Here is a 26,882-nt window from a genome sequence, read left to right on the forward strand (position 1 = left end):
GTGGTGTGGTGATCATTATCTGAGATAGGGAATCCTGGAAGAAGAGCAGTTTGGGGCCGGAAGGTGGGGTGGACTTTTCATTTTCTTAAGGACATGTTTTGTTTTTTTGTTATTATTTTTGAGACAGAGTCTTGCTCTGTCGCCCAGGCTGGAGTGCAGTGGCACGATCTCAGCTCCTTGCAGCCTCCGCCTCCCAGGTTCAAGTGATTCTCCTGCCTCAGCCTCCCAAGTAGCTGGGATTACAGGTTTGCACCACCACACCCAGCTAATTTTTTGGTTTTTTTTTTAGTAGAGACAGGATTTCACCATGTTGGCCAGGCTGGTTTCAAACTCCTGACCTCAGGTGATCTGCCACCATGCATGGCCAAAGAGATGTATTTTGATGAGCAGAAGCTTTTCATTTAAATAAAATGCAATTTATTAATTTTTTATTTTTTATAAAGAGGTTCTTCTCATCTCATGTTAATTGCTTTGTTTTTTGTGTGTGTTTTTTTTGTTTTTTTTTGAGACAGTATCACTTTGTTGGCCAGGCTGAAATGCAGTGGCACGATCTCAGCTCATTGCAACCTCCATCTCCCAGGCTCAAGCAATTTTCCTGCCTCAGCCTCCTGAGTAGGTGGGATTACAGGTGTGTGCCATCACACCTGGCTAATTTTTGTATTTTTAGTAGAGACGGGGTTTCACCAATTTGGCCAGGCTGGTCTCGAACTCCTGACCTCAGGTAATCTGCCTGCCTTGGCCTCCCAAAGTGCTGGGATTACAGGTGTGAGCCACCGCGCCTGGCCGTTAATTGCATTTTTTAAAAGATTTTATTTATTTGGTCTGAGCACAGTGGCTCACGTCTGTAATCCCAGCACCTTGGGAGGCCGAGAATGGCGGATTGCTTGCACTCGGGAATTCAAGACTAGCCTGGGCAACATGGCAAAATCCTGTCTCTACTAAAAATAAAAAATTAGCCAGCCAAACATCTTATGTGCTCACTCATAAGTGGGAGCTAAGCTATGAGGACACAAAGCATAAGAATGATACAGTGGACTTTTGCGGACTCAAGGGAAAGAGTGGGAGCGGTTGAGGGATAAAAGACTGCACACTGGGTACAGTATATGCTGCTCCAGTGATGGGTGCACCAAAATCTCAGAAATCACCACCAAATAACTTACTCATGTAACCAAACACCACCTGTTCCCCAAAAACCTATTGAAATAAAAAATAAATTAATTAATTAAATTAAGTAAAAGAAAAAAAAATTAGCCAGGCATGGTAGCATGCATCTATAGTCTTAGCTACTCAGGAGGCTAAGGTGGGAGAATCATCTGAGCCTGGGAGGTCAAGGCTGCAGTGAGCTGAGATCATGCCACTGCACTCCAGCCTGGGAGATGGAACAAGACCCTCTCTCAAAAAAATAAAAAAATAAAAATAAAAGGTTTTATTTAAGACTTTTTTTCTCCCTTCTTCTCTAGATATAATTGACCCTGCAATCCTGCGCCCGGGCCGCCTGGACAAAACACTGTTTGTGGGTTTACCGCCCCCTGCAGATCGCCTTGCCATCTTAAAAACTATCACAAAAGTGAGTAAAGGAAATGGTATATTTTTGTATGTGTTTCTCTTGTTTTAAATAGAGACAGTTATAACAGGTAGTAATTTTGGTTGACTGATTACTTTCTTTTCTGTAACTGTGTTTGCCCAGCCTATATCTCCCAAAGGGAAGGTGAACTGATCTTCGATTATTACTTTAAAATAATTTACATCAGATCATATTTGAAATGGAGTAGAAACTTTTGGAGAAACTGGCACTTTGGGAGCGCGAGGTGAACAGATTTGAGCCCAGGAGTTTGGTACCAGCCTGGACAATATACTGAGACTCTGTCTCTACAAAAAATAGAAAAAATTAGCCAGATATGGTGGCACCCACCTGTGGGACCATGTACTCAGAAGGCTTAGGTGGAAGGATTGCTTGAGCCCAGGAGGTCAAGGCTGCAGGGAGCTGTGATCGCGCCACTGTACTCCAGCCTGGGCAACAGAGCAAGACCCTATCTTTTTTTTTTTTTTTTTTTTTTTTTGAGGCGGAGTCTTGCTCTGTCACCCAGGCTGGAGTGCAGTGGCATGATCTTGGCTCACTGCAAGCTCCACCTCCCGGGTTCACACCATTCTCCTGCCTCAGCCTCCCGAGTAGCTGGGACTACAGGCGCTCGCCACCATGCCCAGCTAATTTTTTGTGTTTTTTAGTAGAGACGGGGTTTCACCGTGTTAGCCAGGATGGTCTCGATCTCCTGACCTCGTGATCCACCCGCCTCGGCCTCCCAAAGTGCTGGGATTACAGGCATGAGCCACCGCACCCGGACCCGCAAGACGCTATATTTAAAAATAAATAAATAAGTGGGCCAAACACGTTGGCTCACACCTGTCATCCCAGCACTTTGGGAAGCCAAGGCAGGTGGATTGCTTTGACCTCAGGAGTTCAAGATCAGCCTGGGAAACATGGGGAAACCCCATCTCTACAAAAAATACAAAAATTAGCTGGACTTCAATGGCTCATGCCTGGCTGAGGCTGCAGAATCGCTTGAGCTCAAGAAGTGGAGGTTGCAGTCAGCCAAGATCGTGCCACTGCACTCAAGCCTGAGTAATAGACCAAGATCCTCTCTCAAAAAAAAAAATTGAATGAGTTCTGTCATCCCACTTCTCACTACGTGGAACTAGTTTTTCTGCCCTTCACATATCACATTTTGAGGTCTGTAGAAGTGCTTTGTTTCTACATTTCTATAGCCTTGGGATGGGAGAGGGAGCTAACCTGGTGGTGTTAACCCTTCTGGGGGTGAAATCACTTGTACCTGGACCCGCTCTGTCCATCCAGTTGGAGATACCTCCCCCATGGGAGCTGTCCCACTCCCATGGGATTGTACCCAGTTCTGTCCAGCTCCCTGGAAAGTGGCATACCTTGGCAGTTCTTCCTGAATCTGCTGAAATCCCTTGATTGTTGTGTGTCTAACTTTTTCTAGAGCTATCTTCTCCTCAGGCTGCTTGTCTCCAGCTTGGAATGTTAATAGACATCACAAGATTTTGTTAACTTACCTTCTTTCTTCAATACTCCTTCCCAGGAATAGAGGACTAATTATCAGCCACTTTCAAATTTTCTCTTCGCACCCACTTTTCAACATTTGCAGCATGAAGGTTTACCCCTTTCTTTGGTTGCTACTGGCAAATTGTTTTAACTTTTTTTAGTATTCTTTTGATGCTGACAAAGGAAGATTCTGTGATCCTGCTTCACTGGGCCATCATTACTTAAAACCGCCTTTAGCAATGTTCCTAAAAATCACCCAGAGGAGGGAGAACAGGGCAGATGAGAACAGAAGAATGATCATCTTTGTAGGGTAAAAAGATTCTATTGATGCACAGTATGGAAAATAGCTTGGAAGCCAGTAAAGTAAAAGTTATGAAATTAAGCATGTGAGAACTAAGGCAATATGATTGAGAAACATCAGTGAAAAAGAAAAAATAACGAACTAAGGCATTATCACGGGAATAACAAAGAAGATATAGACATGAGAACTGTTTAAAGGTTTTAATTAGTAGGACATTGGATTAACCGTAGAGTTGGGAGTTAAAGGAAAAGGTAGATGAATTTGCAGCTTGTGCAGCTGGTGGCATCCACCAGGATTAGAGGTCTGGGAGATGAGCTATCTGAGTTTCAGGTGCCTGGGCACTATCAAGTGGAAAAGTTAAGCAGGATGTTGGGTCTGTGGTTGGGAGTCCAGGAGAGTCCTCTGGCTGGGCTATAGTTTTGTCTGTCATCAGTCCATAGCTGGTGGTCAAAGCCATGAAAACATGTTGCTTTAGTTTAGTAGTTCTCAACCTAAGGCAATTTTCCCACCACCCCACCTCACGTCCCCAGGGAACATTTGGCAATGTCTAGGGACATTTATTTACCACTACGCAGAGGCGTGATCATGCTGCTAAATATTCCACAGTGCACAGGACAGCCAACAACAAAGAATTATCCAAGGCCAGGCATGGTGACTCAGGCCTGTAATCCCAGCGCTTTGGGAGGCTGAGACAGGAGGATCACTTGAGCCCAGGAGTTGGAGACCAGCCTGGGCAACAGAGTGATACCCTGTCTCTATAAGAAAAAAAATTTTTTTTTTTTTGAGACAGAGTCTCACTCTGTTGCCCAGGCTGGAGTGCAGTGGTGCCACCTCAGTTCACTGCAACCTCCACCTCCCGCATTCAAGTGATTCTCCTGCCTCAACCTCCTGAGTAGCTGGGATTACAGGCGTGCACCACCAAGCCCAGCTAATTTTTGTATTTTTAGTAGAGACGGGGTTTCACCACGTTGGCCAGGCTGGTATCGAACTCCTGACCTCGTGATCCACCTGCCTCAAGTCTCCCAAAGTGCTGGGATTACAAACGTGAGCCACTGCGCCTGGCCAAGAAAATTTTTTTAATTAGTTGGGCATAGTGGCATGCACCTGTAGTCCCAGCTACTTGGTAGGCTGAGGTGGGAGGATGGCTTGACCCCAAGAAGTTGAGGCTGCAGTGTGTCATGATCACATCACTGCACTCCAGCCTGAGCAACAGAGCTGAGACCCTGTCTCAAGGAAAAAAAAAAGAATTATCCGACTCAAAATGTCAGTAATGCCAAAGTTAAGAAACCCTGCTTTGGTTGCATATACTTATTTCTTTGCATCAAACAAGTCTGATGATGACTGAATCATAGTATCTTCTTTCCCTTTCGTTGGCTCTGTTGTTTTTTTTTTTTTTTTTTTTTTGACACAGTATGTCAAAAAAAGAGACCCTGTTTGTTGCCCAGGCTGAAGTGCAGTGGCATGATCTCAGCTCACTGCAACCTCCACCTCCTGGGTTCAAGCATATCTCCTACTTCAGCCTCCCCATGTAGCTGGGGCCACAGGTGCATGCCACCACACCCGGCTAATTTTTTTTGTATTTTTAGTAGAGACAGGGTTTCACCATGTTAGCCAGGCTGGTCTCAAACTCCTGACTTCAAGTGATCCGCCCAGCTCGGCCTCCCAAAGTGCTGGGATTACAGGCGTGAGCCATCAGGAACTATGTTAGTGAGATTTTGTTTGCTTTGGTCAATGTATGTGGGTGTGTATGTATATACAAAATAAGCACACACATATAATCCAATTTTGTTTCTATGAATTTCCTGTAGTCATGGTGACATAATGATAATGCTTTCACACTTGTCCTTGGGATTTCATGAACTAAAGAGAAAAGTTGAATTGGTATTTATTTCTAGACATGCCAGACATGAGGCATGTAGTATTCAGAGCTTTATAGATTTGGAACCAGAAGAATGATTGGCTCATTCTTCCTGCTGCGTTTCATTCAATGTATGGTACTCACACCAGAACAACTTTATACTTCATTCATCTAGAATTTCAGTGCTATTTGCCAAAATCATTAGGCCTCAGACCAAGGGGTAAATATTCAAAGTACCCCACTTCAGCCAGGCACAGTGGCTCATGCCTGTAATCCCAGCACTTTGGGAGGCCGAGGCAGGTGGATCACTTGAAGTCAGGAGTTCAAGACCAGCCTGGCCAACATGGCAAAACACTGTCTCCACAAAAATACAAAGATTAGCTGGGCATGATGGTGTGCTCCTGTAATCCCAGCTACTCAGGAGGCTGAGGCACAAGAATCGCTTGAACCTGGGAGGCGGAGGTTGCAGTGAGCCAAGATTGTGCTCCAGCCTGGGCGACAGAGTAAGACTCCATCTCAAAAAAAAAAAAAAAAAAAAAAAAAAAAAAAGTATCCTACTTCGTCAAGAAGTATTTGTTATAAACTAAATACATCCTTGACTGTGTAGAGACTAAGAAACATAAGACATTGTCTTACCTATCAGGAGCTTGCCTTCCAGATGATAATAGGAATGTTTATGAAGCAATGACAAATGCATTAATTCATTCCTGAGGAGGGGAAGTAAATAAAGGTGACTGAATAGTGTGGAGATTTCAACTATATTTATAAAGACATACAGTGAAAAACATCAAGAAGGAAATATGCCAACATACAGTGCTTGCCTCTGGGAGATGGCATTATGCGTCATTTTTCCACTGTGTTAGTGCTCTTCAACCAAAGCCCACCAAGAGCACACATGTAGTTGAACAAGTTGGGCTTATTACTCTGTGCAGCGCAGGAGAATGTACTCCATGGGGAACTGAGGGTGTATCTCAGTAAGAGAGTATTAGGACTTAATTGATTTGAGGCCTGTGTTAGATTTGGGAAGGATTTAATAATGGCCTTTGCCCTGAATGGCTGTTAAAAAGCAAGCATAATTCTATAATTGGGTGACTTAATAAATCTTGCCTAAAAGGAAGGAAGACTAGACCAAGGCTGAAACTCTGATTGGCAAAGAAACAGTAGTTATATTAGCTAAGATGGCGGATGTTTGGTCATTTTCGTGTCTTGGACAGTGTTTGTGCTTTGTCTATGTTCAGACTTCATTACAGAGTGTTCTCATTTCTGTCTTGATCCTTCATGGTCACAGAGTGGCCTTGTCTAATGTCCATATTCTGTGGAATTATTTATGTGTAATAGGAGAGCACCACAGCTTCGCTGTAAGGGCCCAGCCAGCTTGGAGCAACAAGACCTACCTGCTAATATCACCCTATATGTCAGATGTTACTCTACTCACTGCAACCTCCGCCTCCCAGGTTCAAGTGATTCTCCTGCCTCAGCCTCCTGAGTAGCTGGGACTATAGGCATGCGCCACCATACTTAGCTAATTTTTGTAGTTTTAGTAGAGACGGGGTTTTGCCATGTTGGTCAGGCTGGTCTCGATCTCCTGGTCTCAAGTGATCTGCCTGCCCTGGCTTCCCAGAGTGTTCATTTGCTTTATATTTTCAGATTTTCTCTCATGGCCATATATGTATGTATGTGTTTGGTTTGTCTGTCTGTGTAAAGAATAGTCATCTGGCCTGGAGTGGTGGCTCAAGCTTGTAATCCCAGCACTTTGGGAGGCTGAGGCAGGCGGATCACCTGAGGTCAGGAGTTGGAGACCAGCCTGACTATCATGGAGAAACCCCATCTCTACTAAAAATACACAATTAGGGGGACATAGTGGTGGATGCCTGTAATCCCAGCTACTCAGGAGGCTGAGGCATGAGAATAGCTTGAACCTGGGAGGCAGAGGTTGTGGTGAGCCGAGATCGTGCTATTGCACTCCAACCTGGGCAACAAGAGCAAAACTCTGTCTCCAAAAAAAAAAAAGTCATCTGACATAAATGCGGTGGGTAACAGAGAAGAACCCTGCAGCTTCCAAGCACAAAGTTGTGAATATGGAAGAAGAAGAAAAAAAACAAAAAAGACATTTCAATAGAGGTCAACTTTGGCCGGGCATGGTGGCTCACACCTGTAATCCCAGCACTTTGGGAGGCCAAGGTGGACGGATCCCGCCTCCTAAGTAGCTGGGATTACAGGCACGTGCCACCATGCCCGGCTAATTTTTGTATTTTTAGAGAAATGAGGTTTCACCATGTTGGCCAGGCTGGTCTGGAACTCCTGACCTGGTGATCCGCCCACCTCGGCCTCTCAAAGTGCTGGGATTACAGGTGTGAGCCACCACGCCAGGCCCAAAGCAACTTTTGTAGATTGTGGTTTAGACTGCTGCATAGTCAGTCCTCAGCCTCTGTCTGTGCCAATGGCAGAAGGGCTTTTGTTAGTTTATTCTCTTTGACTTGAGAGTGCATTTTTGCTCCAATTCTGACTGTGTCCTATTCTAAGACTTGGAACCTCATTGGGCAGAGCTGCCCAGGAGGAGCAGGACCCACATGCAGCCTCCCTGTGCCCTGTCTGCCTGCGTCGGCCTGTTGCCCTCTCAAGAGAGCTGTTAGCAGTGCAATTTCACATCCTTATCTTACCTCATCCTTCAGAGGTCATGAATGTTTTTGTTTAAAAAACTTTGTTGATGGCTAAAGCAGGGCAGAGTGAGAGGAAGAGGAAGCACAATATCTAATTTCAGAGGGGAGAAGTCACAAGGCAGACTTCCTGCCCATGTATGTTCTTTGTAAGTCAACAGAAAATGAGGAAAATTGGCATTTTTAATGTTTACCCTTTCTATTTCAGTTTGCTGGCTTTTGACTTTAATTCTCCAGATTGTTTTATATACAGTTTTCTCTTTCTCCTATTAACATCTGAAATATTATAAGGAGATTAGAATAAAGATCTTTAGTCCTGTTCTTAAAAGTCTGAAAAAAATTTGTGGGTCAAAGCAACTTCTTCCTATCTTTTGGGATCTAAGTTTCGTAAAAGAAGAGCGAGTGGGCCAGGTACAGTGGCTCACGCCTGTAATCCCAGCACTTTGGGAGGCCGAGGTGGGTGGATCACAAGGTCAGGAGTTCGAGACCAGCCTGGCCAATATGGTAAAACCCCGTCTCTACTAAAAATATAAAAATTAGCTGGGCGTGGTGGCGGGCGCCTGTAGTCCCGGCTACTCAGGAGGCTGAGGCAGAAGAATCACTTGAACCCAAGAGGCGGGGGTTGCAGTGAGCCGAGATCGCGCCACTGCACTCCAGCCTGGGCAACAGAGTGAGACTCCGTCTCAAAAAAAAAAAAAAAAAAAATTGAGACCAGCCTGAGCAACATGGTGAAACCCGTCTCTACTAAAAATACAAAAATTAGCCGGGCGTGGTGGCACGCGCCTGTAGTCCTAGCTACTCAGGAGGCTGAAGCAAAAGAATCGCTTGAACCCGAGAGGTGGAGGTTGCAGTGAGCCGAGATCACGCCACTGCACTCCAGCCCGGGCAACAGAGGGAGACTCCACCTCAAATAAAAAAGAGAGAGCCATATACTACTTTTTTATATTTTTTATTTGGTATTTCTGGTGATGATGTGATGATAAGAGGTCTATCACTAAAAGCTTCCTGAGAAGTAGAATTTTTTTTTTTTTTTTTTGAGACGGAGTTTTGCTCTTGTCGCCCAGGCTGGAGTGCAGTGGTGCGATCTCAGCTCACTGCAACCTCTGCCTCCTGGGTTCAAGTGATTCTCCTGCCTCAGCCTCCCAAGTAGCTGAGATTACAGGTGTCTGCCACCACGCCCAGCTAATTTTGTATTTTTAGTAGAGATGGGGTTTCTCCAGGTTGGCCAGGCTGGTCTCAAGCTCCTGACCTCACGTGATCCACCCTCCTTGGCCTCCCAAAGTGCTGGGATTACAGGCATGAGCCACCACGCCCGGCCCCAAAATTTTTTTTTCATAACTTCTACTTCTTTTAAGTGTCATTAAAATATCTCAGAAAACCAGAAACATTATTTGAGATCTGCCAAATACTTTCAGATAATATATAGTCTTTAAAAGAGTGACAAGACCGGGTGCGGTGGCTCATGCCTGTAATCCAGCACTTTGGGAGACTGAGGCAGGCGAATCATGAGGTCAGGAGTTCAAGACCTACTTGGCCAAAATGGCAAAATCCCATCTCTACTAAAAATACAAAAATTAGCCGGGTGTAGTGGCAGGTGCCTGTAATCCCAGCTATTTGGGAGGCTGAGGCAGGAGAATCTCTTGAACCCGGGAGGTGGAGGTTGCAGTGAGCTGAGATCGCACTACTGCATTCCAGCCTGAGCAACAGAGCGAGACCTCATCTCAAAGAAAAAAAAAAGTATGACCTAAGAATACCTGATATAATAATAGCTAACATTTATTAAGCCCTTACTCTGTTCCATGTAGTGTTTTCATTTTACATTTATACACATGCTTAAACCTTGAAACTCCCTTTGAAGTGTATGTCTTACAAAATATTTAAATATTTTCCTTTTACTGATGAGCAAACTTTTTACAAACTTTTTTTTTTTTTTTTTTTTTGGTGAGACAAGGTCTTGCTCTGTCACCCAGGCTGGAGGGCAGTGGCACAGTCTTGGCTCACTGCAGCCTCATCCTCCCAGGCTCAAGTTTTCCTCCTGCCTCTGCTCCCTGAGTAGCTGGGACTACAGGAACGTGCCACCAGGCCTAGCTAATTTTTGTATTTTTTTATAGAAACAGGGTTTCACCATGTTGCCCAGGCTGGTTTTGAACTCCTGAGCTCAAGCGATGTACCCACCTTAGCCTCCCAAGGTCTAGGGTTACAAGAGTGAGCCACTACACCCGGCCCTTTCTTTAATTTTTCACAGTCGACTATGTGAATAAAAATTGCTTCCTGCAGAAGCTGGATTTTAAAATAAATAAAAAATAAATAAATAATTACTGGCCAGGTGTGGTGGCTCACACCTGTAATCCCAGCACTTTAGGAGGCCAAGGCGGGCAGATCACCTGAATGAGGTGATCTCATTCAAAAATAGCCAGGCATGGTGGCACACACCTGTAAATTCCAGCTACTTGGGAGGCTGAGGCAGGAGAATCGCTTGAACCCAGAGGCAGAGGTTGCAGTGAGCCAAGATCACGCCATTGCACTCCAGCCTGGGCAACAGGAGTGAAACTGTCTCAAAGAAAAAAAAAAAAGCATTAATGATTCTAAACTCTGATACGTAATTAAGAATAGATTTACGAATAAATTTGGTTGGGCACGGTGACTCACGCCTGTAATCTCAGTACTTTGGGAGGCCGAGGCGGGTGAATCACCTGAGGTCAGGAGTTTGAGACCACTTTGACCAATATGGTGAAAGCCCGTCTCTGCTGAAAATACCAAAATTGACCAGGCATGGTGGCGTGCGCCTGTAGTCCCAGCTACTTGAAAGGCTGAGGCAGGAGAATCGCTTGAACCCAGTGAAGTGAGATCATGCCACTGTACTCCAGCCTGGGCACAGAGTGAGACTCCGTCTCAAAAAAGAAAAAAAAAGAAAAAAAGAGTAGATTTGTATGACCAAATGAAAATATTTGTTAAAATAAAACTAGTAGCACATCTTGAATTACTTTTTGAACCTGAATATTTCATAACATATAATGCTTAATAAGAATTATAGGAAAATATCAGTGTAAATGAACCATAACTTTTTTCAAATTTTAGTAAAATACTATAGATATATAACATAAAATTTACCATTTTAGCCATTTTTAAGTGTATATTTCTGTGGCATTAAGTACATTCACATTGTTGTGCAGCCATCACCACTACTCATCTCCAGAACTTTTTCATCTTCCCAAACTGAAACTCTGTCCCCATTAAACACGAACTGCCCATTCCTCCTTCCTTAGCCCCTGGCAACCACCATTCTACTTTCTGTCTCTATGCTTTGCCTATTCTAGGTACCTCATACAAGTAGAATCATACAATATTTGTGGGATATAACTTTACTTTTTTTTCTTTGAGATGGAGTTTTGCTCTTTATGTCCAGGCTAGAGTGCAATGGCGTGGTCTTGGCTCACTGCAACCTCTGCCTCCCAGGTTCAAGTGATTCTCCTGCCTCAGCCTCCTAAGTAGCTGGGATTACAGGCGCCTGCTACCACACCTGTTTTTTGCTTTTTTTTTTTTTTTTTTTTTTGAGACGAAGTCTCGCTCTTGTTCCCTAGGCTGGAATGCAATGGTGTGATCTCGGCTCACTGCAACCTCTGCCTCCCGGATTCAAGCGATTCCCCTGCCTCAGTGTCCCAAGTAGCTGGGATTACAGGCACCTGCCACCACCCCGACCAAGTTTTGTATTTTTAGTAGAGATGGTGTTTCACCATGTTGGCCAGGCTGGTCTCGAACTCCTGACCTCAGGTGATCCACCCGCCTCGGCCTCCCAAAGTGCTGGGATTACAGGCATGAGCCACCGCGCCTGGCCTATAATTTCCTTAAGAGACTATTTTCCTTCTTTTTCTAATAATTCCTTTAGCTTAGCTTTCTATAGTTACCAAACTATTTGAGATTTCCATTAGGGCCTTTATTAAAAAATAATATAATATTATTGTAATAGAGATAATGTCATAAAGAAAAACCAAATTAATTTAAGCTTCTAAATACTTGATATCCTAGTACCATTTCAATAAATGATTTTCCAAAATACTCATATTTTGTTTTATAAGCTCTTTATTATGCCATTTAAAATTGTTCTCATTGCTCTCACTTGAGAATAAATAGAATTCATTTTAGTCTTACTGTAAGTCAGAAACATTACCACATTTCAATTAAAGAATAGTTAGATTTCAGTGATCCAAAGATTCCTTAGCCCTTATTTCTACTAATTAGAAAGTAATGTTGCTAATGAAACTTTTGGAGGTATCCTAGGTAGAGCACACCTCATGCCCTCAAAAAAAGGAGAGTTTGGCTGAGCGCAGTGGCTTGTGCCTGTAATCCCAGCACTTTTGGGAGGCCGAGGTGGGTGGATCACGAGGTCAGGAGTTTGAGACCAGCCTGGCCAACATGGTGAAACCTGTCTCTACTAAACATACAAAAAATTAGCTGGGTGTGGTGGTGCACGTCTGTAATCCCAGCTACTTGGGAAGCTGAGGCAGGAGAATCTCTTGAACCCGGGAGGCGGAGCTTTCAGTGAGCCGAGATCACGCCATCGCACTCCAGCCTGGGCCACAGGGCGAGACTCTGTCTCAAAAAAAAAAAAAAGGACAGTTTGTTACTTTCTTTCAAGTGAGGGTACTTGAAATTATTTCTTTTTCCGAAGGTTTAATCTTCTAAGAATTAGGAAACTTCTGAGAGTATCTAAATGTATAACAGTGAATTCATTTTCTGAAGCTCATACCCCACCTCATTTATTTATTGTGTTCCTTTATATACTGAGCTTTCTTTCACAAAAGATTTTTCTTAAACAAAGGGTATGCTAAGAATAGAAAGCTGACAATTGCTCCCACTATGCAAATGTGAGAAAAATTCCTCCTCTGCTGGGCGCTGTGGCTCACACCTGTAATCCCAGCACTTTGGGAGGCCGAGGCAGGCGGATCACGAGGTCAGGAGTTTGAGACCAGCCTGACCAACACGGTGAAACCCTGTCTCTACTAAAATACAAAAATTACCCAGTGTTGGCTGGGCACGGTGGCTCATGCCTGTAATCCTAGCACTTTGGGAGGCCAAGGTGGGTGGATCACCTGAGGTCGGAAGTTCAAGACCAGCCTGGACAACATGGTGAAACCCCATCTCTACCAAAAATACAAAAAATTAGCCAGGCGTGGTGGCGGGCAACTGTAATCCCAGCCACTTAGGGGGCTGAGGCAGGAGAATCACTTGAACCCGGGAGGCGGAGGTTGCAGTGAGCTGAGATCGCGCCGCTGCACTCCAGCCTGGGCCTGTGACAGAGTGAGACTCCATCTCAAAAAAAAAATAAAATAACCCAGCGTGGTGGCGTGCGCCTGTAATCCCAGCTACTCGGGGCTGAGGCAGGAGAATCGCTTGAACCTGGGAGGCAGAGGTTGCAGTGAGCCGAGATTGCATCACTGCACTCCAGCCTGGTGACAGAGTGAGACAGAAAAAAGAAAAATTCCTCCTCTGAGTCCTCACAAAGAGAACGCTAAGATGCGATGCACCATGTCTTTAAACAGTATTTCTGACATAAACACAATAAGCCTCTTGGGACTGAGGTTTGTCATTTTCTTAATATAAACTGAGGGTATTACTCAAAGCCAGTTCATTAAATACAATTTGATGAAGGTCCAAGAAATGCACTCTGAGGGTGCACAGGACCTTGTGGAGGTCCAGCTTAACCCAAGGGTAGCATTTAGATATTGAGAAGTATAAAAGAATTGTCTTCTTATGATTCAGCTTTTGATTAAAACAGGACACTAGATAGTTTTAGATTAGATTGTCTAACAGCACGCGGAGTGTCCTTAGGGAAGATCCGTACAGTTAATGTGACAGTGTGACAGTCGAGGTAAGTTGATAGGTTCTTAAAATCATAGAAAGCACCTAACAAGGGCTCCTACCTAATGTGGCAGCCCCACCACCATAGCAAGAAAGTCTACGCTAGTCTTCATTTTAAGAAATCACTATTATATGTTCACTGATGCCCCCCTCCCCTCTCAAATATAGCACAAAATTATATATACCCATCTGGAGATAGATACTTATCTATTAAGATACTTTATTTAAAAAATTAAATAAATAATAAAGATTAACAAACTTCTATAAGGGCCATTCAGTTGCAAATTTGAACTTCAGAACTCAGGTTTTCTAATTCCTCATCCAGTGTTATTTCCACTCCTTAGGTCTTTTTATTGAAGTATGATACACCTACAGAAAAGTGGTAAATGTAAAGTAGATTTAGAGATTCAAGAAAAAAATTAAAAAGTGGTAAATGTCTAGCTGCATGAATTGTTACAAAGTCTCCAGATCAAGAAAAAGAACACTCCAAGTCTAATTCATAGAATTATGAAGTAGAATGGTGACTGCCAGAGGTTGGGAGGCAGGGGCGGGAGGAATGGGGAGTTAGTATTTAATGGATGCATTGTTTTCTTTGGGAAGATAAAAAAGTTCTGGAGCCGGATAGGGGTGATACAGCAACGTGGATGGTCTTAATGCCACTGACCTGTACACTGAAAAATGGTTGAAATGGTCAGTTTTTTATATGTTTTGCCACAATAAAATAGAACATTCCCACATCGACAAAAGCTACCCTTCTGCTTCCAGCCACTACCCACTTCTACCTGCCCCCAGGATTGACCACTATCCTGACTCAGTTGAAAATTGTTTACACTAAAAGATGCTTAGCAAACCTACGTTCTGACCCTTTAGTTTTACTACTCAGAGAAAAAAGCACAAGATTGTTTGCCTAAGATCATAGTTTGTGTCTCAGGTCAAAATGGATTGAATGGGAAATTAACTGTTTCTTGAACCTGTGGTAGATAACATGTCCATTTTATTTAGTGATAGCAACTAACAGATGTATAATTTATGCAGTTCTTGAACATGCCCTGCTGGGAGGCAGTGAGACGCTGGTATGTGAGTGTGGGCAGAGCAACAGGTAACTAGTGCACAAGGCCGGCAGCTCCGGTCCTCTCAGCCAGGTCGCCGAACCCTGTGCCTGGAGCATTTGCCAGGCTGACGTTTTACACTAAGAAAAGCTTACCGGGCAGGTTCTGTGGCCCACACCTGTAATCTCAGCACTTTGGGAGGCCAAGGCAGGCAGATCGCTTGAGCTGAGGAGTTTGAGATCAGTCTGGGCAACATCGTGAAACCCTGTCTCTACGAAAAATACAAAAATTAGCCAGGTGTGGTGGTGGGTGCCTGTAGTCCCAGCTACCCAGGAGGCTGAGGTGGGAGGATGGCTTGAGTCCGGGAGGTGGAGGTTGCAGTAAGCTGAGATTGTGCCATTGAATTTCAGCCTGGGTGACAGAGCCAGACCCTGTCTCAAAGAAAAAAAAAAAAAAGAGAGAGAAAAGCTTAATGGCTTGTGTTTATTCACTTTTGTGTGTGTTTCTTCTTCTTTTTTTTTTTTTTTTGAGACCAAGTCTCCAACTCTCTAACTGTCACCCAGGCTGGAGTGCAATGGTGTGATCTTGGCTTACTGCAGCCTCCACCTCCCGGGTTCCAGTGATTCTCCTGCCTCCGTGTCCTGAGTAGCTGGGATTACAGGCACACGCCACCACACCCAACTAATTTTTGTTTTAGTAGAGATGGGGTTTTACCATGTTGGCCAGGCTGATCTCGAACAACTGACCTCAGGTGATTCGCCCTCCTCGGCCTCCCAAAGTGCTGGGATTACAGGCGTGAGCTACCACGCCTGGCCGTGTTTCTTCTTAAAATAGTTACTTAATAATATAATATTTGCTACACAGGAAAGAACACGTGCAATGTATATGTAAGTTATGAATCAGAATAATAAACAAATACTCATAAACTTACCATCTAACTGTCATACATTTTAAATAATTAAAAACTGTTTTGACTGGGTGCGGTGGCTTATGTCTGTAATCCCAGAATTTTGGGAGGCTGGGGCAGGAGAATTGCTTGGGGGCAGGAGAATTGCTTGAAGCCAGGAGTTTCAGACAAGCCTAGGCAACATAGCAAGACCCCGTCTCTAAAAAAAACCAGACGTGGTAGCTCACACCTGTAATCCCAGCACTTTGGGATGCCAAGGCGGGCAGATGACCTGAGGCCAGGAGTTTGAGACCAGCCTGGCCAAACCCCATCTCTACTAAAAATATAAAAAATTAACCAGGCGTGGTGGCATGTGCCTGTAGTCCCAGCTACTCAGGAGGCTGAGGCAGGAGAATCGCTTGAACCTAGGAGACAAGAGGTTGCAGTGAGCCGAGATTGCACCACTGCACTCCAGAGCGAGACTGTCTTAAAAAAAAAAAAAAAAAAAAATTAGCCAGGCATGGTGGCATGTAGTTCCAGCTCCTCGGGAGGCTGAGGTAGAAGGATCTCTTGTGCCCGGGAGTTCAAGTCTGTTGTGGTTGTTCCACTCACTCCTGCCTGGGCAACAGAGCAAGACCCTGGGGGGAAGAAAAAGCTTGTTTTGTTTGCCTCTGCAGTTTGTCACTAAAAATATTATTAAACATAATGTATGCATGCAAGGTACTGGGTTAAGTGTTAAAATTCTGGGTTGGTTTTTTTTCTCTACTTCCAGTCTCATGAGAAATTCTGAGTTCGAAGTTACATACTTGTCATTGCTAATGTCTCTCGAAATGAGCTGAAGGAGGAATTGGCACCAAAATCAAGATTGAGTGTCAGATAAATGATTAAGAAGGAATATACTGAGCTTAGAGGGCTTTGTGCTTTTATTATAGAGCAGATACTGCTCCTTCTCTCCTGGCCAGGTTCAGTATTATTTCTCCCATCCTAGCCAGCCTCACACCAACACTAAGCATTGCTTAAGTATTTGCCATATTTAAGCTGGAAAGGAAATGTGTTTCTGCACCTTTGGAAAGATCGAGGTGCTGGTTTTCATTCTTGTTGATGGTGTTTAGTATTTGCTGCAGCTGTACACAAATTCCTCAAACTTCATAAGCATAAATTGTTTGTCTTTAGCTTTCTCAAGTTTGGAATCTGCTTCTTAGCCTCATTTCTCAACATTGAAATTTGTATAAACCTTAACAGCACTGGTCTGGAAGTCAGTTATACTCATTTAGTCAAACAGCCATTATTAAGAACCTATTATGTAGATGAATATGGTCTTTATCTTTATTTTGAGACTCAGTCTCACTCTGTCGCCCAGGCTGGAGTGCAGTGGCATGATCTCTGCTCACTACAACCTCCACCTCCAGGGCTTAAGCAATTCTCATGCCTCAGCCTCTCGAGTAGCTGGGACTACAGGTGCGTACCATAATGCCCAGCTAATTTTTGTATTTGTAGTAGAGACGGGGTTTCACCATGTTCCCCAGGTTGGTCTCAAACTCCTGACCTCAGGTGATCTGCCCACCTTGGCCTCCCAAAGTGCTGGGATTACAAACATGAGCCACCGTGCCCGGCATGGTCTTAAAGCTCCAATGAAAAATCATTTTTCTCTCTTACTTAGAATGGTACCAAACCACCACTGGATGCAGATGTAAATTTGGAAGCAATTGCTGGTGACCTTCGCTGTGATTGCTATACGTAAGTGTTTAAATCTTAAGTCAATTCACTCTCTGGGGTTCAATTTCCTCATCTATAAAATGAGGGGTGATGATGCTCACCTCAGCAGATTGTTGGGAGGATTAAATGAGGTATCCCATGAAGCATATAAAGTGTCTGGCATCTCCCTTCCTAGAGAAGAGACTGCACATTTGGAGGCCCTGAAGGAATTCCTGGGAACAGGGGAGTCCTTTCATATGTTGACTCTTGGTACTTAACCTACCCTAACCAGCATTGCTGTCCTTTACAAATTGTACTGGTGCGTCAGCATTTAAAAGAGACTAATCTACAAGTGCCACATTTTGCAGCCCTCAGGATGCATTTTCACCGCACGCCTTTTCACCTCCACATAGCCTGTAGTAACATCAGGAAATCTGACATTTCTGCCTTCATCCTTCCTATGTTTGTGGTTGTTACAGTTATTAGTTTTTCTTCATATGTTTTGAAGTAAATGTGTTTGTTAACCCCCAATTTGGGGACACAGAGGGAGGAAATGAAACTCAAGTTTAACTAACAGAGACAATGCCCCTTCCAGCTTTTTGTTTTGTTTCTTTTTTTTTTTTTCTTTTTTTTTTTTCCCGTACAGGGTTTCCCTCTTTCACCCAGGCTGGAGTACAGTGGCATGATCATGGCTCACTGTAGCCTTGACTTCCTGGGCTCAAGCAATCCTCTGACCTCAGCCTCCTGGATAGCTGGGACTACAGGTGCATGCCACCATCCCCAGCTAATTTTTTTAAAAAAATTTTGTAGTTTTGAGGTCTCGCCATATTGTCCAGGCTTGTCATGAACTCCTGAGCTTAAGTAGTCCCTCATGCCTCAGCCTCCCAAAGTGCTGGGATTACAGTGAGCCACCACGCCTGGCCCTTTTTTTCCCCTGTTATGTCCTTCCAATGTAGCAGTGATTCTCAGTGAAGAGAAACTGATCAGAGTCTCAGGCAGGGGTGGTGAGGGGCAGATGTAAATGCCCCTACCTCCCCTTAAATAGGATGTGCCTCACTCCCTAATTAGGAATCAAATCCATACCAGTCTTTATTTAAATGATGTGGCCAGGCACAGTGGCTCACGCCTGTAATCCCAGCACTTTGGGAGGCTGAGGTGGGCAGATCACTTGAGGTCAGAAATTTGAGACCAGCCTGGCCAACATGGTGAAACCTTGTCTCTACTAAAACTACAAAAATTAGCCGGGCATGGTAGTGCATACCTGTAATCCCAGCTACTAGGGAGGCTGAGACATGAAAATTGCTTGAACCCAGTGGATGGAGGTTGCAATGAGCTGAGATCGTGTCACTGCACTCCAGCCTGTGCAACAGAGTGAGACTCCGTCTCAAAAAAATAAAAATAAATAAAATTTAAAATAAAGAAATGATCTTATGCTTAGGGGACTACTACTTGCTTTAAGGGTGGGAGCAGTGGCTCACACCTGTAATCCTAGCCCTTTGGGAGGCCAAGGCAGGCAGATTGTTTGAGGCCGGGAGTTCAAGACCAGCCTGGGCAACATAGTAAGACCCCGTCTCTACAAAAAAATATAATAATAATACTGCTCTAAGTGCTCAAATCTGAAAAGATTTTCAGTGAGTAACAGAGGTGGTTTTGGTGGCAGAACTTGCCCTGGGCTAAATCTTTTGGATATACCAAGTAGGCTGTCAGTCTGTGAAGGGGTTAGGGCTGAAGTTGAATGGTGTACATTTTGGATTTTCATGCCACTATAATCACAGTTTGAGAGACACTACACCACTACAGTCTATAGCTATCTGTTTGTGTTAGTTAATGGTGTTTCCACCAATGTTAGATTTCATAGTATGGGAAGGAATGAATACCTCAGCAGGTATGTGATTATTAAATAATGTTATAACTCTAACATTTAGCCAACAAAACACCAGATTCAGTTAAAAATTTAAGCTCTGTGGGTCTTTACTTTTATATAGTATATGTCTGAGGCAGGAGAATCACTCAAACCCGGGACACAGAGGTTGCAGTGAGCCAAGATCGTGCCACTGCACTCCAGCCTAGGTGACAGAGCAAGACTCCATCTCAAAAAAAACAAAAAAAAATTATATAGTATGGGGATTATCAACATTATATAATAAGTTTAATGTCCAGAGATGAGGTTTTTTTAAAAAAAATTTATTTTTCATTTTCATCTTTTCTTTCCAAGACTTGTGAATCATAGAAGTGAGGTTTTTATCCCCAAATTCAAACTCTTTCTCAAATAATCTCTAAGAATCCTGTTACAGCTGTAATGTAGTGAAACTCCAGTCAGCATGAGTGTCTTTCATTGAACTCAGAACTGTGCTGACTCAGCATATTATTATGTGAAATAAATAAGTGAAGGCCTGTTTGTATTTGTCATATTTTAAGTAACTTATGATGTGTTCATTCAGTTTTAACTTGAATCAGGTGCATTAAAGACTTTCCAGGGTTTGTATTTTTCCCTTCTGAACTTGGAGCCATAAGTGACTTTTTGGGGGGTTTTCTTGAGACAGGGTCTCACTCTGTCACCCAGGCTCACTATAGCCTTTGCCTCCCAAACTCAAACAATTCTGCCATCTCAACCTCCCAAAGTGCTGGAATTATAGGCATGACCCACTGCGCCCAGCCCATAAATGACTTTTTAATAAGCTTACTTTAGACATTATGTAATACACGAATATGCTAGTCAGCACTTTAGCCCTTTATACATTGTATTGTTTCCTCCATAATTTCCTTTCTTCTCGAGTTTAGTTTTTTGTTTTTGTTTTTTAATTGGGACAGAGTCTCACTCTGTCGCCCAGGCTGGAGTGCAGTGGTGCGATCTTGGCTCACTGCAAGCTCCACCTCCCAGGCTCAAGTGATCCTCCCACCTAAGCCCCCGCAGTGCCTGGGACTACAGGCTCATGCCACCATGCCCAGCTAATTTTTTTGTAGTTTTGTAGATATGGCATTTCTCCATATTGCTGAAACTAGTCTCAAACTCCTGTTCAAGTGATCCACCCACCTCAGCCTCCCAAAGTGCTCGGATTATAGGCGTGAGCCACCGCACCTGGCCTAGAAATATCTTACATAAAAGCTAAGAGCTCTTTTCTATTGATTGATAATCAGTTTATTTCTCATCTTTATTGGTCACTTTCTCTCCTGATTATTTAATATATGACTTATATGAAAATTGTTTTCTGGGTTTTTTTCTGGGATTTTGCAGTATCTAAGAATAAGTAAATAACCATTATTTTATTGTAGGGGTGCAGATCTCTCTGCTTTGGTACGAGAAGCTTCTATCTGTGCCCTGAGACAGGAAATGGCAAGACAGAAGAGTGGAAATGAAAAAGGTACAATTGTCTCCAGAATCTCTCAATTCTAATCATGATACTTAAAACCACTGTTGCCCTGGAAAATGACCATTTTCTAGTGTCTATTATCTATGATATTAAAGCTAATGTTTTTCTAATGAGACTGTTAGAAGCTGTTCTGAAATATTAGGTAACCTCTGTTGCTGACAATTATAATAATAGCAAAGTTATTTAGTACCTCTCTAATAAAGAGTACTGTCCCTATAGGCAAATGGGTCCATTCACTGTCTTCATCATGAGTCTGGGCTGCTTATCAATTCTGGAAAAACTTATTCTTTTGCTAAGGTGGTATCTACTTGCCTGTTAAAATGCAGCCCAAATTTGAGAGCTTAGGAAATACACAAGAGAAGTGAAATTTGGAATAACTTTCCATATGTTGAGACTTCCCTTTCAAAATATAAAATCTGTGTATTGTATTATGTGATGCTTTGGGGCCATCTCAACAGCTTTGCACCATCCTTCACATTTGACAGTGTCTTTAATGTTACTATTTGAGCGCATATGGGGGAAAAAAATTGTCTGCTGGGTGTGGTGACTCACATCTGTAATCCCAGCACTTTGGGAAGCTGTGGCAGGAGGATTGCTTGAGCCCAGGAGTTTGAGAGCAGCCTGTGCAACAAACCAAGACGCCATCTCTATAAAAAATTTAAAAATTAGACTGGCATGGTGGTGCATGCCTATAGTCCTAACTACTTGGGAGGGTGAGGCCCAGGAGTTCGAGGCTGCAATGGGCTATGATTGTACCACTGCACTCCAGCCTGAGTGACAAAGCAAAACCCTGTCTCTATTTTTATTTTTTTATTTTTATTTTTATTTATTTATTTTTTTGAGACAGAGTCTCGCTCTCGCCCAGGCTGGAGTGCAGTGGCACAATCTCAGCTCACTGCAAGCTCTGCCTCTCAGGTTCACACCATTCTCCTGCCTCAGCCTCCCGAGTAGCTGGGACTACAGGTGCCCACCGCCACACCTGGCTAATTTTTTTTTTTTTTTGTATTTTTAGTAGAGACGGGGTTTCACCATGTTAGCCAGGATGGTCTCGATCTCCTGACTTCGTGATCCGCCCGCCTTGGCCTCCGAAAGTGCTGGGAATACAGGTGTGAGCCACTGCGCCCGGCCTCCCTGTCTCTATTTTTATTTATTTATTTATTTATTTTCAAGACCGAGTCTTGCTCTGTCGCCCAGTGTAACCTCCACCTCCTGGTTCAAGCAATTCTCCTGCCTCAGCCTCCCAAGTAGCTGGGATTACAGGCGTGTGCCACCACACCCAGTTAATTTTTTTGTATTTTTAGTAGAGACGGGGTTTCACCATATTGGTCAGGCTGGTCTCGAACTCCTGATCTTGTGATCCGCCCACCTCGGCCTCCCAAATTGCTGGGATAACAAGCCTGAGCCACCGCGCCTGACCTAAAGCTCCCTTCTAAACCAGTGCTGAGATATATTATATATAAAATATTCTATGATATTATGGCTCCATAAGATCTCATTGTGTGTTGCATACTCTTAAATATTAGTACTATGGAATCCTACTTTCTATTCCCAGTTAAATTTATTTGAATTATCTGAATAATTCTGGTTCTTCTTCATAAGCATCACCATTAAGTTAAACAATGCAAAGAGGCCTACAAAAAGTTACCAACTTATGAGTGGCAGGTCTCTTTGGGTGGTTTTGGATTAAAATCTGATGAGCAGAATATATCTGGCTAGAATACTATTCTTTAAAAGAATAGAGCCCATCTCATCACTGATCTCTTTAGTGGACCCCTTGAAACTTTCAAAGTCTTTCAAAGGAAGTTAAGTTACAAGTCAGTTACCATACGATACTGAGATGTGTATATTCCTGCATTTGCTCCATAGGTGAACTCAAGATTAGTCATAAGCATTTTGAAGAAGCTTTTAAGAAAGTAAGATCATCTATATCAAAAAAGGTAAGCAATGCTGTTAAATGTATAGAGAAAGGAAACTAGAATTTTAGACCAGTAGATATAACCTCATGAATTAAACTCTTTTTTTGTTTTTTTTTTTGAGACGGAGTCTTGCTCTGTCGTCCATGCTGGAGTGCAGTGGCGTGATCTCCGCTCACTGCAAGCTCCGTCTCCCGGGTTCACGCCATTCTCCTACCTCAGCCTCCCAAGTAGCTGGGACTACAGGCGCCCGCCACCACACCCAGCTAATTTTTCGCATTTTTAGTAGAGACGGGGTTCCACCATGTTAGCCAGGATGGTCTCAATCTCCTGACCTCGTTATCTGCCCGCCTCAGCCTCCCAAAGTGCTGGGATTACAGGTGTGAGCCACCGCACCCGGCTGAATTAAACTCTTTTACAGATTGTTTTGTATACTACTTCTACTTCATGAAAAGAAATTACATGGTTCATTTTGATCTGAAAACAAGCAAAATAATTGCCTTTGTGAGAATGTTCTTGAGAGATTTTAATTTTATATGTTTCTTAGGGACTGGAACACAGTTTTCCTAACTAGATTCTCTAACAACTTTATTCAGAAAGAGAATGACCTCTTCTGCCTCCACAATCTCAGATTTTTTTTTTCTTTTTTTGAGACAGAGTCTCGCTCTGTCACCCAGTCTGGAGTGTGGTGGCATGATCTCGGCTCACTGCAACCTCCACCTCCCAGGTTCAAGCGATTCTTCTGCCTCAGCCTCCTGAGTAGCTGGGACTACAGGCACGCACCACCATGCCTGGCTAATTTTTTGTATTTTTAGTAGAGACGGGGTTTCACCATATTGGCGAGGCTGGTCTCAAACTCTTGACCTTGTGATCCACCCGCCTTGGCCTCCCAAAGTGCTGGGATTACAGGCGTGAGTCACTGCGCCCGGCCCACAATCTCGGAATTTTTAATCATCTAATTCAAGTATTATTTGACCTACTCTACCCTTTTTGACAAATAGCTTTGTATTTCTTAGAGCTAGACTGTACCCAAACTAAGCCATAGGGATTTACCCATACATTTTAGGGAAATAAAAACATCTTCACCATAGGTGGGAGAAGGGTTAAAAAATCATTGTGGAGCTGGGCACAGTGGCTTATGCGTATTATCTCAGCTACTCAGGAGGCGGAGGTGGGAGAATGGCTTGAGCCCAGGAGTTAAAGATCAGCCTGGGCAACATGGTGAGACCCTGTCTCTACAAAAAAATTAAAACTTAGCCAAGCATGGTGTCATGCACCTGTAGTCCCAGCTACTGAGGAGACCGAGGCAGAAGGATTACTTGAGCCCAGGAGGTTGAGGCTCCATTGAGCCATGATCACACCATTGTACTCCAGCCTCGGTTACAGAATAAAACCTTGTCTCAAAAACAAACAAATAAACACAGAAGAGAAAACACACTTCAAGTATTTCTTTGGGATAAATACACAGGAGTGGAATTGCCACCCAACATTGAAAATGTTAATTTGCCAGACATGGTGGCTTACGCCTGTAATCCCAGCACTTTGGGAGGCTGAGGCGGGCAGATCATGAAGTCAGGAGTTCAAGACCAGCCTGGCCAATATAGTGAAATCCCATCTCTACTAAAAATACAAAAATTAGCTGGGCGTGGTGGCGTGCACCTGTAGTCCCAGCTACTCAGGAGGCTGAGGCAGAAGAATCACTTGAACCTGGTAGGCAGAGGTTGCAGTGAGTCAAGATTGCACCACTGCACTCCAGCCTGGGCGACAGATTGAGACTCCGTCTCAAAAAAAAAAAATTTTTTTTTTAATTTGACCACAGTGAGATTCTACTACACACCTACCACAATGACTAAAATTTAAAAGATTGGCAACACTAAATGGTGGCAAGGATGTGAAACAGCTGGAGCTCTTTTTTGTTTGAGACAGAGTTTTGCTCTTGTTGCCCAGGCTGGAATGCAATGGCACAATCGCAGCTCACCACAACCTCCACCTCCTGGGTTCAAGCTATTCTCCTGCCTCAGCCTCCCGAGTAGCTGGGATTACAGGCATGCGCCACCACGCCCAGCTAATTTTTTGTATTTTTAGTAGAGACAGGGTTTCTCTATGTTGGTCAGGCTGGTCTCCAACTCCCAACCTCAGGTGATTCGCCCGCCTCAGCCTCCCAAAGTGCTGGGTTACAGGCCTGAGCCACCATGCCTGGCCTGGAACTCTTATACATTGTTGCTGAAAATGTAGATACCACCACACTGGAAAACATTCTGGCAATTTTTTTTTTTTTTTTTTTTTTGAGACGGAGTCTCACTCTGTCACCCAGGCTGGGGTGCAGTGGTGTGATCTCGGCTCACTGCAAGCTCCGCCTCCCAAGTTCACACCATTCTCCTGCCTCAGCCTCCCGAGTAGCTGGGACTACAGGCGCCCGCCACCATGCCCAGCTAATTTTTTTTGTATTTTCAGTATAGACGGGGTTTCACCATGTTAGCCAGGATGGTCTCAATCTCCTGACCTCGTGATCCGCCCCTCTCAGCCTCCCAAAGTGCTGGGATTACAGGTGTGAACCACCACGCCTGTCCCATTCTGGCAATTTCTTATGAACGTTAATATAGTGTAAGAAGCTTCTACTTTCCTGGCCTGGCACGGTGGCTCACGCCTGTAATCCCAGCACTTTGGGAGGCCGAGGCAGGTGGATCACGAGGTCAGGAGTTTGAGACAATCCTGGCCAACATGGTGAAACCCCATCTCTACTAAGATACAAAAAATTTGCCGGGTGTAGTGGTGCGCACCTGTAGTCCCAGCTACTCCGGAGGCTGAGGCAGGAGAATCCCTCGAACCTGGGAGGCAGAGATTGCAGTGAGCCGAGATTGCGCCACTGCACTCCAGCCTGGGCAGCAGAGTGAGACTCATCTCAAAAAAAAAAAAAGAAGCTTCTGCTTTTGCCTCCTTTCCATCTGGATATAGTGTAGTTTAGAATTGTGCTTTCTTCACTAATTAGATAGACATAAGACTCTTGACCTGATTTTTTAGAAAAACTTGAGTCAACACTTGTGAAAGTCATGGAGTCCCCTGTGGAAAGGAGCATGTATAGGATTTAGAATAGGATTTAGATGCAGGAAAGTAAAATATCACCTCTCTTTAACAGGAAGTTAGTCAGCAAGAGCTACTATGACAAAGTACCTCAGACTGGGTGGCTTAAAAAGTGGAAAATTTATTTTCTCACAGTTCTGGAGAGTGTTGGGCAGGGGTGGTTCTTCTGGAGCCTTTGTCCTCATGATGGCTGTCTTCTCCCAGCGCCTGCACGTGCTCTTCCCTCTGTGCACATGCTCTTCCCTCCTGTGCCCTAATCCCCTCTTTTTGTAAGGACAGCAGTCATATTGGATAAGAGTCCACCTGTATGACCTCATTTTAATCCAGTCTCCTCTCTTGCAATCACATTCTGAGGTCCTGCGGGTGAGGACTGCAGCATGTGAATTTTGGGGGGCACCATTTAGCCCAAAACAAGCAGTGACGGGCTCTTGTATTCTGTGTTCTCCCTCTTTCAGGATCAAATCATGTATGAGCGTTTGCAGGAGTCCCTCAGCCGGTGACGTCTCCAGCAGCCGGCTTAGAGGAGCTAGCCCATCAAGCTGGCAGAGAATCCCCCACATGCTCTGAAGGACCCACTTTCAGCTGGACACAGGTGCGGCCTCATGTAAACATTTTATTTTCAAATGAATGAGGCCAAGCTGAAGCTGAAGATTCTTCCCATCTGGCCAGCCTTGTATGAAAATGCCTTCTTCCTCTTTAAGAAAAAGGAAAATTTTTAAACTGCTGAAATAAAATTACTGTTACATTTTTCAAATAAAACTTTTACTTTGAACTGTTTTGACTATCCAGAAAAGTTACAGAGAACTCCTCCCACGCCTTCCACAACCATCTAGGAATAAGTGCCAACCTGATGCCCTATCACTCCCAAATACTGTCATGTGTATTTCCTACACTTGAAGATATTCTCCTACATAACCCACCATCAAAGTCAGGAAATTAATACATTGATACATCACTGCCATCTAATCCTCATCCATTCAAGTTCCTCTAGTTGTCCTGATAATGTCCTTTAAAACAGGTCCCTAACCCCCCTGGTTGGAGACAGGTACCTATCTGTCTCCTGTTAGGAACCAGGACGCACAGTGGGAAGTTAGTGGTGGGCGAGCGAGCATTACTGCCTTAGCTCCACCTCCTGTTAGATCAGTGGCAGCATT

At 43.9% G+C, this 26,882-nt stretch overlaps 1 protein-coding gene across 1 annotated transcript in view; it reads left to right on the plus strand.

Moving 5' to 3' along the window:
• The window catches only part of NVL (nuclear VCP like), a 100,911-nt gene extending 74,398 nt beyond the window's left edge, over window positions 1-26,513 (plus strand). The window contains exons 19-23 of the mRNA XM_003275069.2: window positions 1,461-1,567; window positions 17,329-17,405; window positions 20,637-20,725; window positions 22,601-22,671; window positions 26,184-26,513. Of these exons, the coding sequence (XP_003275117.1) occupies window positions 1,461-1,567; window positions 17,329-17,405; window positions 20,637-20,725; window positions 22,601-22,671; window positions 26,184-26,228 (389 nt within the window). The 3' untranslated portion in view covers window positions 26,229-26,513. The remainder of the gene's footprint in view (window positions 1-1,460; window positions 1,568-17,328; window positions 17,406-20,636; window positions 20,726-22,600; window positions 22,672-26,183) is intronic.
• The last annotated feature ends 369 nt before the right edge of the window (window positions 26,514-26,882 follow it).

The sequence above is a fragment of the Nomascus leucogenys genome, chromosome 5 (assembly GCF_006542625.1).
Source record: "Nomascus leucogenys isolate Asia chromosome 5, Asia_NLE_v1, whole genome shotgun sequence".
In the NCBI taxonomy this organism is placed as follows: domain Eukaryota; kingdom Metazoa; phylum Chordata; class Mammalia; order Primates; family Hylobatidae; genus Nomascus; species Nomascus leucogenys.